Here is a 10,060-nt window from a genome sequence, read left to right as displayed (position 1 = left end):
GCGATGGCGTCACTTCCGGCCGGGGCGGGGCCAGCGCCGCCCCCGCCTGGGAGGCCGCAACGGCCGCGGGGCCTCGGGCAGCGGCGAGCGGGGCCGGGGGCCGGGAGAATGTGCAGGTACCGGGCGGGCACGGGCACGGGCACGGGCACGGGCACGGGCACGGGCACGGGCACGGGCACACGGCCGCGGGGGCAGCCTGCAGGGAGCGGGGTCCGGTCAGGGTGTGTTGGTGGGGGTCCCACAGCGCGGTCAGAGGGAGGGGAGGCCCCGGCACGCGGGGGAGGCCGTACTGGTCAGTGAGGGGGGACACAGTGGCCAGTGTGGGTTTGGGGGGGCACAGTGGTCAGTGTGGGTTTGGGGGGGTCACAGTGGTCTGTGTGGGGGGGTCACAGTGGTCAGTGTGGGTTTGGGGGGGCACAGTGGTCAGTGAGGGGGGACACAGTGGCCAGTGTGGGTTTGGGGGGGCACAGTGGTCAGTGTGGGTTTGGGGGGGCACAGTGGTCAGTGAGGGGGGACACAGTGGCCAGTGTGGGTTTGGGGGGGCACAGTGGCCAGTGTGGGTTTGGGGGGGCACAGTGGTCAGTGAGGGGGGACACAGTGGCCAGTGTGGGGTGGCACAGTGGTCAGTGTGGGGGGGTCACAGTGGTCAGTGTGGGTTTGGGGGGGTCACAGTGGTCAGTGTGGGTTTGGGGGGTCACAGTGGTCAGTGTGGGTTTGGGGGGTCACAGTGGTCAGTGTGGGTTTGGGGGGGCCCGCGCGGGTCAGTGGGGGTGTGGGACCCCCCCAGCGGGAGGTGGGAGGTGCACGCCGGGCAGGGGAGGGGGGAGGCCGGGCAGGGTGTGTGAGACCCCCCCCCAGCAGGCGGGGGAGGCTCCCGGTGGGCGGCGTGTCCCGCAGCAGGCGGTGGGAGCAGGGGGAGAGCCACGCGGGCCGGTGTGGGCTCATGGGGACCCCTCAATAGTCGGGGGGGTCTCGAGGAGGTCAGTGCGGGGGTCGGGGGGCTTGCACGGGTCCGGTGGGGCTGTGGGGGACACGCACACAGTGATCGGGGAGGGGTCCCACTGCTCAGTGTGTGTTTGGGGGGGTCCCCCAGCGATCAGTGAGGGGGCTGGGGCCCACAGCAATCGGGGGGGCCCGCAGGGGTCAGTGTGAGTGGGGATGGGGGTCTCCATGCTTGTCTGCAAGGTGGGAGGGCCACGATGGACAGCGAGGGGGAGAACGCACTGCTCTGGGGTGGGGGTGACTTGGCGGGAGGGGTCAGTGCTGGGGGGCGAGGCCAGCGGCAGGCGATGGAGGGAAATGTGTGTGCGGTCAGGGTGTGCGGGGCGGGGGTCCCACGGCCCCAGCCCGGTCAGGGTGTGCGGGCCGGGGGTCCCACGGCCCCAGCCCGGTCAGGGTGTGCGGGGCGGGGGTCCCACGGCCCCAGCCCGGTCAGGGTGTGCGGGGCGGGGGTCCCAGAGCCCCAGCCCGGTCAGGGTGTGCGGGGCGGGGGTCCCACGGCCCCAGCCCGGTCAGGGTGTGCGGGGCGGGGGTCCCAGAACCCCAGCCCGGTCAGGGTGTGCGGGACGGGGGTCCCACGGCCCAACCCGGTCAGGGTGTGCGGGCCGGGGGTCCCACGGCCCCAGCCCGGCCAGGGTGTGCGGGGCGGGGGTCCCACGGCCCCAGCCCGGTCAGGGTGTGCGGGGCGAGGGTCCCAGAGCCCCAGCCCGGTCAGGGTGTGCGGGGCGGGGTCCCGTGCCTGTCAGAGGAGGGGGGAGCACCCAGCAGTCCGTGGTGGGGGGCCCCACAGAGGTCAGTGACTGGGTACAGCGTGGATCCCCCTCTCGATGGGTGTGGGGTCGGTGTGTGTGTGCGGTGGGTCGCGCCCCCACAGCCGGCGTGGGGGGAGGGCAGGGGCCGGGCGGGGCTGGCCACCCACGACGGGGTGTCCCCAGCTGGTGCCTGGCTTTGTCCCAGCGTGTGCAAGACACACGACACGAGTGTGACACACGGTGTTAGTGGCCCGTGGTGCCACGTCCCCGCGTGAATCCCATGCAGGTGTGCGGCCACCCGATCTGCCCCGGGAGTGCCGGTCCCACCGGCACACGGGGTGCCAAACTTGGGAGGGACACGGCTGCCACGTGCCAGGTGTGACACCGGCCCTGGCCCTGCTGTGCGTGGTCACCGGCCCGAGGGGGCCCGGCTCCTACCAGGGCACGGGGCATCCCTTCACTCCCGCTGTTTTGGCATATTTCAGTGCCATATCCCAGCTTCGGTGCCATATCCCTCTTCCACCCTTTCCTCCCCTTTCCCAGGCCTTCGGAAGCAGATGGAGCGAATTCCTCGGGGTGTGGGCTGGTTTGACATTCCTCAGCTCAAGCCTGTGCCCAAACTTGCAGAAAATAGTTGCTTTTTTTTTTTTTTTTTTTTTTTTCTCTCTTTCCCCCTCTTTCCCCCTTCCTCTCCCCTTTCCCCTTTTTCTTGGAGAGCTCAGCACTCCCGGACGCCTAGGTGGCCCCGGGGGAGCCGTGTCCTTTGTGCCATCAGCCGTGTGGCTGCTGTGGGGGTGGTGTCTGTGGGTTCCTGCGCTTGTCCTCGCCCCCTCCGCGTGGGCTGCCCGCGTGGGCTGGCGAATGTGGCAGGATCTTGGATTTCGGGGGGGCTGCGTGTGCTCGGTGGGGGCTGCAGAGGTGCTCCGGAGGGGGGGACACTGCGGGGAGCACGTTTGTCCCCGGCCGTGGGTCACAGAGGGGACGGAGCCCTCAGAGCGCCCGCTCTGCCCGCAGGCCCCCGCAGCCGCCGGACGGACGGATGGACACGGCAGCCCCGCCGCACGCCCCGGCCCGCGCTGCACGGCCGGCGCCAGCCGTGCCCAGGGCCAGCTGAGGACGGGGCGTCTCCGGGCCCGGCGTCGTTGCCGGTCTCTGTCCGATTCGGATCCTCCCTCGCTCCGGGCGCGGCCGCCTCCCCTCCCGCCTCGCCGCCGTCATGAACGGGCTGTCGATCAGCCAACTCTGCTGCCTCTTCTGCTGCCCGCCCTGCCCCAGCCGCATCGCGGCCAAGCTCGCCTTCCTGCCCCCGGAGCCCACCTACGCCATGGTGCCCGAGCCTGAGCCCGTGGGCAGCACGGGCTCCCTGCGAGGCGCCGCGGGCCGCTGGAAGCTGCACTTGAAGGAGCGGGCGGATTTCCAGTACTCCCAGCGGGAGCTGGACAACATCGAGGTGTTTGTCACCAAGAGCAGCCGGGGGAACCGCGTCGGCTGCATGTACGTCCGCTGCGTGCCCGGCGCCAGGTGAGTCACTGGGTGTGTGCGGGGCTCTGCTGGGCTGCCCTGGGGCTGCCCTGGGGGCTCCCGTCCCCTCTTCCCCCTCAGCTGAGCCTCGCTGGAGGAGCTGGCCCTGCCGCGGGGCTTTGGAGGCGTCCGGTGGACGGGCGAGCTGGGCTGCCAGGACCGGTCTGGCTTGTGGCCGCACTGGGAGTGGGGTTAAAGCAGGAGCAGAGGCAAAGACAGAGGCTGCAGGGGTGTGGGGATTCCCCAGGCTGTCTCGCAGTCCCCTGCAATGCTCCAGTTGTTTGCACCGAGCTTGGTGCTCAGGGGGCACCAGGGTGGCTGCACCAGCTGCTTCTCCCCATCCCCAGCCCTGCGGTGACCATGGGGATGGGCAACTGCCCCTGCCAGCCAGGAGAGCCTGGTTTAGTCAAATTCACAGGGATTTTTGATTCCTCAAGGAAAAGAGTGATGGGAGTGAAAGCCAGGAGGGGTTTGGTCACTCCTGTGGGTCAGTGAACTGGCACCCTGGAGCATGAGATGGAGACCCCCTCCTGCTGCCACTGCCAGGGCAGAGACAGGAGGGGACTTGACAGCTGCTCCCCGAGCAGTGGCACAGTTTGGGGGTTCAGGTGCAGAGGGAGACCAAGTCACCCCAGCTGACCCCTTTCCTGTGTCCTTCCAGGGACAGCAGGTCCTCAAAGACCAGCATCCCAGGCTGCAGGGCTGGAGGGGAGAACCTGGGCTGGGGGGAACCAGGCCCACCAAAGCATGGGGTGTCAGGTGCTGCTGGATGTCTGACTTCCTGCAGCTCATCCTGTCACCGACTTCCAGCTGGGGCTCCCTGGGCATCCAGGCCAGGATTGGAGGCTCAGCGTGGCCACAAACCCCTCAGACCAGCTGCGGGGGCTCAGCAGGGAGTGGGTCCTGCTGCGGGGAGTGTGTCCTACTCCATCCCTCTGGCAGAAGGGAGCCAAGCTCCCATCAATCTGCTATTATTGTTAATTTTTATGATTAACATTGTTTTTCCCCTTATGGTGGTAATTTCTTATGCCTTGTCACTCCCACAATTCACTTCTCTCTCAGCATCTGGTGTCTTGCCAGGCTCAGGAGAGAAAAAACCCGCTGTCAGAAATCTTACTTGAAATTCCCTTTGGGCAAACGGCCCCAAATCCTGAGCTTTTTACCAAAAATAGACTCAAAAACTTGAACAGAATCATCATCCTGCCTTCATGCTGCCTGTTCCTGTTGGGAGCGAGCCCCTGGCTCTGGCAGCAGAAGGGTCTGGGTGTCCCTGGGGGTGTCACAAGGACCTCCCTTGGTGGCTAGAGGGGTGTTGGCCCTTTGTGTCCCGGGATTTGGTTGCTGGCCTCCGGGGATATCCGTGCTGGAGCTCCGGCACGGCGGCAGAGCCCAGGAGTAACGTTCTGTACCCGTGTCCCAGGTACACAGTGCTCTTCTCCCACGGCAACGCCGTGGACCTGGGCCAGATGAGCAGCTTCTACATCGGGCTGGGCACCCGCATCAACTGCAACATCTTCTCCTACGACTACTCGGGCTACGGCGTGAGCACGGGCCGGCCCTCGGAGCGCAACCTCTACTCTGACATCGACGCCGCGTGGCAGGCGCTGCGCACACGGTGAGCGGGGCAGCGAGCATGGCCCTGCTGGCCTCGGGAAAACCCTGTGCTCCAGCAGGCTGGAAAACAGGAAATCTCCTAGAAGGGGAACCCTGGGCCACTTGAGGCAGGAAGGGGTGGTTGGAAAACTGTAGAGGGAGCAGCTGGGGGATCCAAGGGGCAGGGATGCTGCGGGGCATGACCTTGGCACATGCTGTGCTTCTTGTCTCATTGTGCCAGGCTCAGCTCTGGTTCTCCTGCCAGGCCTCGGGTGCAGCCCCATGCCAGGCTCTGCCTCCTCTTCCTCGGGCCTGGCTCACTGTGACCCAGAGCTGGAGCTGCCCCACATGGCTGCAGTCCAGGGTCTGAACACCCTATAACCCTGACCTGGTGAGGGAAAGCCTTGACATCCCCCAGAACTCAGCTGGCAGCTCAGCCCTGGCTGCTCCATGGTCCTTCAGGAGGACAAGGAACTGCTCTGGGCCCAGCCATGAGGAGCTGGGGCAAGATCAGGGGGACAGACCCCAGACCCTGCCAGGAGCCTTGTAGGTGCAGTGACAGGAGCAGAGTAACCCCATAGTTGTATCTCCTGGCGATGTGCCTGGCCACTGAGCTGCCCTGTCCTCTGCCAGGTACGGGATCAGCCCGGAGAACATCATTTTGTATGGACAGAGCATTGGCACAGTGCCCACGGTTGACCTGGCCTCCCGCTACGAGTGCGCGGCCATCGTGCTGCACTCCCCGCTCACCTCCGGCATGCGCGTCGCCTTCCCCGACACCAAGAAGACCTATTGGTTCGATGCCTTCCCCAAGTGAGTGCCCCGCGCAGAGGGCACGGGGGGTTTGGAGGGGCAGTGCCCAGACCAGCTCTGGTCACGGCCAGGGGACATGTGACACGTGGGCCATTTCTTGTGACAGGTTTAAACATCCCCTTCGGCATCTTCTTGCCCTGTATTTGGTGCCCTCTGGGAGTTGTAGCTCTCCCTGGGGTCACTGTGCCCCCTCCTGAGGGCTGTGCCATGTGGGTACCCCAGTTCCCTGTGGCATCACCTCTTGGCCACCTTGTCCCAGTGACTTTGCCCACCGGCTTTGGGGCTGTGCTGCTGGCTCCTTGTCAGGTGTCACAAGCCCTGGGTGTCCCTGGGACCCCTCTGTCCCCCAAGAGTTATTCCTTGGGATTTTCCTGCTCTTCAGATGGCAGGAGCGGTGCTGCGAGGATGAGCTCTTCCTTTGCCTCTCCCTTGCAGCCAGGCCCGTGGGGCCCAGGGGACAGTCCCCGAGCCGGAAGCTGTGGCTGGAAGCCACCAGCCCACGCTCTGCATCCTGATGGCCTCACGTGGCCTTTGGACTGGGCTGGGACCAGCCATGCTTCCCTTCCTCAGCCTGACAGAGAAGGGCTGTCTTGCAGCAGTTCCCATCAGTCCAGCCGAGGTCCCCCGGGGATGTTGTCACTGCTGTCTGCTCCTTGTCTGTCACACTAGGGCAGATCTTTTCCTTGGCAGAAGCTCTGTGTCTCTCCCTCTCCCTGTGCTCTGCAATGATCAAAGAGCATTTCCTGGTCCCTCTCCCAGGGGATGTTTTGGGGGCAGGAGGAGTGGAAATGTCTCATTCCCTGTGCTTACCCCTTCTCTCCTCTCTTCCCCATCCACCCTCCTGGCAGCATCGAGAAGATCTCCAAAATCACCTCTCCTGTCCTCATCATCCACGGTACAGAGGACGAAGTCATCGACTTCTCCCACGGCCTGGCGCTCTTCGAGCGCTGCCCCAAGGCCGTGGAGCCGCTGTGGGTGGACGGGGCCGGGCACAATGACATTGAACTCTACAGCCAGTACCTCGAGCGCCTTCGGAAATTCATCTCCCAGGAGCTGGCCAGCCAACGCAACTAGCCAGGGGGCAGGCAGGGGGGTTCTGCTTGTTTCTCCAGTTCTCCCAGTAGCTCTCCCTAGTCCCTGCTGCTGGAGCTGTAACGAGTTTGTTCAGCCTCGGCTCCAGGCTCAGGAGAGGGCAGGAGGCCCTGGAATGGACAGTGTTTGCTCTCGGACATGAGCACAGCTCTCCTTCCTGCTGGTGCCAGCCCCGGCGCTGTTGGCACCACCAGCCTGGCTGGCCAGAGACGGCAGCTCCCTCCTTGCCCCTTCCCAGAGACATGAGCCCACCCTCCAATGGTGGATCCTTGGCTTCAGACATGTCCTCGTCTCCTCTCCCAAACCGGCAAAGTCCCGAGTCCCTCCCGGCCGCTCTGCTGCTCTGACCATAGCAATAAGGCGAGTTGGAGAGGGGCTGGGGCCCCGGCCCCTCCCCGGTGTCCCTGTGGGTGGGACACAGGAGGTGGCAGTTCCTGCTCTCCATGGAGCTTTCCCGGGACCAGCGCTGGTGGTGCCCGGTGTTCACCCCGAGGCTGGGGCAGAGCCGTGTCCCCACGGGGACTATGGGGATGCATGGAGGAGGTGCCCCCCTGCCCCACACCTCCTCCAGTCTGGTGCTGCTCAGCCTTCCCAGAGCATCCTGGTGCTCAGGTCACCCCTGGAAAACCTCCTCCGGCTCACTCGCCCGGGGAACAGGGTGAGGGAAGCAGGCAGCAAATAAAGAGCAGAGGTTTAACGTTTCATTTGTGTGTGCCCTTTCCATGGCTACCCCTGGGGGCTCCTGACCCAGCCCCAGGATGTCTGGCCTCCTCTTCCCCCTGTTCAGCACCTTCCCTAGATTGCCCTTGGCCAGATCGCCAGTGCTTGTCACCCTCCTCTGGGGACTGGGCAGCCCCAAGGTGCCAGCGGGAGCAGGGAAGATGCCCTTGGCCCATGGGACCAGGCTGCAAAGGTCTGTGTGTCCAGTAGGACTTGGGGACAACAGGAACCTGTTCCCCTGTCCCATGTCATTAGGGGGTCCCATGGGATCACGGGTGCAGAGGTGGAGGATGGCCTCAGCCGTCCAGGAGCTGTGGGGGGCTGGGTGTGCCACAGGGCAAGGGGGACATCCCCATGGCCTGCTCTGTACCAGGCCAGCACAACAAGGGTGGTCCTGGGGTCCACGGGATGGTCCTGGGGAGAGCAAACCTTATTTTTTACCTGATCCATGCCCAGTTCTGACCAGAGCTGTGTGGGGACCTCAGTGATTCTGGGGGTGCACTGGCCACGGGGGCAGGTGCAGGGGTGTCCCACAGAGTCCTCCCACCAGCACACGGGAAATTTGCCCCAGGGAAAGGCAGAGGCTCAGGTTGGTGATTTTTGGGACAGTGCCTGCTCTTAGACCCCAGGAAGAGCTGTTAGTGTGTTTTCCTGCCCCTGGGACATCCCTGGCCCCAGCCCAAACAGCAAAGCCCTTCCCCTCCCTGTCCCTGTCCTCCCGGTGTCCTGTCCCCAGCACAAGACCCTGGGGCCCGCCAGGCTCATGTGAGGAGGGATTTAATCTCCTTAGGGGCTCAGGGGCCAGGCGGGGGGGCCTCACTGCACCCCCACGCTCTGAGCACTCCAATGCACCTATTGTTTGTGGCTGGGAGCCAGGGGGGCCGAGGTGGGGGGCACGGGACCCCCTGCTTCCCACACATCCCTCTTTTCCTCCAGGAGCAGAGCAGAGTGTTCCAGAGGAGGAGGCATGACCCTTCCTTGGTGCTGGGGCTGTGCAGGAGCTGGAAGAGGAGTGGATGGCTCTGGAGGGCCTCATTCATTTCCAGGGGGATTTTGGGGTCCAAGAGCTGAGATGTCTGGCTTCTCCCTACACATCCCCCAGTCCTTCCTTCCCCATCCCTCTGCCAGCAGTGGCCAGGTGGTTTGGGAGCCTTGGGCTCACACGTGTGTGGAAAGCCAAAGCCGCCCAGCCCGGCTCCCTCTGGCCCCACTGTCCCAGGGCTCCCTAATCCTGGCACAGAGACGTTCTGTGTGCACCCAGGGTATTTTTATCCTCTTACTGCTGCCTGTTTCCTGTTGAGCTGCGGATGCTTCAGGCCAGCTCTGCCTTGCCAGCAGGATGGCTCAGAGCTCGCTGGGTTTGGGGGGATGTTGAGGTGGCTCGAGGTTGTTTTTCCTGTGTCTCAGTTTAAAACAAAGACAAAAGGTCAGTAAACTTCCCCAAAGTCTAGAGCCAGGTCGGGAACATGGGAGTCCAAGGAGATGGACATTGCTGGTACCACCTCCATGGTGGGGAGCCCTGACTGGGATCAGGGATCAGGGCTTTGGGTCTGGATCTGTCCCGGGATGGAGGCTCCATCCTCACTCAGCAGCTGGAGCAGGGAGGGACAGAGGAGCACTCACCCCTACGAGAGCTGCAGGGGCCTCAGAGGGCGTGGGCTGGGGGCCCTGAGCACAGGAACCCCCAGCTGGGGCCAAAATGGGCCACGAGCCACTGGGACAGCACTTCTGTCCCCTCTGGGATCACACTTCTGTCCCCTTTGGGATGGCACTTCTGTCCCCTCCACTGGTGCTGCGCTTTGGGGTGAAGGAAGGGCACTGGGTGTGGGACAGGGCTGGACAGTTTTGGTACCTGGAAGGGGACTCTGCAGTGTCCTTTCCCTGGAGGGGACAGGCACAGCCAAGGCCTTGAGTGTCCCCAAAATCCCTCCTGCAGCTAGAGCAGAGCAGGGTTAGGGCACGTGTCCCTCTGGCCGGTTTGAAGCCCCCAGCCAGGGGGGCACAGGGCCCAGGCTGGGCAGGGGGGACATTGGGTGACCGGCCAAGAGGGTTTTAAGTCTCATTTGGGGCATAAATGAGGCTTTTGATGGCCGGGGCCTGCGTGCCACAGTCATGAGACCTCGTTCAGAGGCCGAGCTCAGTCATGGGATCCAGCAAACTGAATTAAAGCATCTTAAGGAGCTTTTTTTCCGAGCTCTGCTCTGGTTTTCCACGTGCTTGTCATATGAACAAAGATGGTATAAAAGGGCAGAGGGGAAGGATCCCATCGGTGGTTGGGCTGGGAGAAGGGATGGCGTTGGGAAAGGATGCCAGGGTGAGGGGCACAGCACGGCGCTGGCTGAGGTGGAAGGAAGGAGACAGAAAAGGACAAGGAGAGGGGCTCTACCCTGTCCCCCCTCCCTGAGCAGCGCAGAGCCGTGAGAGCCCGACGCACCCGCGGCTGGACCGCAACACCGGCGGCACCTCCCTGGTGAGACATGGGCAGGGGGCAGGGGGCACAGAGGGCAGGGACACCCAGAGCCCTGGGGACACCACAGCCCTGGGGACACCCAGAGCCCTGGGGACACCCA

At 64.4% G+C, this 10,060-nt stretch overlaps 1 protein-coding gene across 1 annotated transcript; it reads left to right on the top strand.

The window, feature by feature from the left end:
- Window positions 1-2,854: 2,854 nt before the first annotated feature.
- Window positions 2,855-7,129, top strand: ABHD17A (abhydrolase domain containing 17A, depalmitoylase). Its single transcript, XM_068174295.1, has 4 exons — window positions 2,855-3,272; window positions 4,693-4,887; window positions 5,499-5,678; window positions 6,527-7,129. The coding sequence occupies exons 1-4, from the start codon at window positions 2,968-2,970 to the stop codon at window positions 6,750-6,752; spliced, it is 906 nt and encodes a 301-aa protein (XP_068030396.1). The 5' UTR covers window positions 2,855-2,967; the 3' UTR covers window positions 6,753-7,129.
- Window positions 7,130-10,060: the final 2,931 nt, after the last annotated feature.

This window comes from Anomalospiza imberbis, chromosome 27 (genome assembly GCF_031753505.1).
Source record: "Anomalospiza imberbis isolate Cuckoo-Finch-1a 21T00152 chromosome 27, ASM3175350v1, whole genome shotgun sequence".
Classification (NCBI taxonomy): Eukaryota; Metazoa; Chordata; class Aves; order Passeriformes; family Viduidae; genus Anomalospiza; species Anomalospiza imberbis.
The sequence above is the reverse complement of the archived record's forward strand: the minus strand, read 5'-3'. Positions and strand labels throughout refer to the sequence as shown.

Excerpts from the sequence above, each read along its gene's own strand:
- ABHD17A (XM_068174295.1), top strand. The coding sequence starts at position 2,968 with ATGAACGGGCTGTCGATCAGCCAACTCTGCTGCCTCTTCTGCTGCCCG. Across the intron at positions 3,273-4,692 it reads CGCTGCGTGCCCGGCGCCAG|GTACACAGTGCTCTTCTCCC; the intron begins GTGAGTCACTGG and ends CCCGTGTCCCAG. Across the intron at positions 4,888-5,498 it reads TGGCAGGCGCTGCGCACACG|GTACGGGATCAGCCCGGAGA; the intron begins GTGAGCGGGGCA and ends GTCCTCTGCCAG.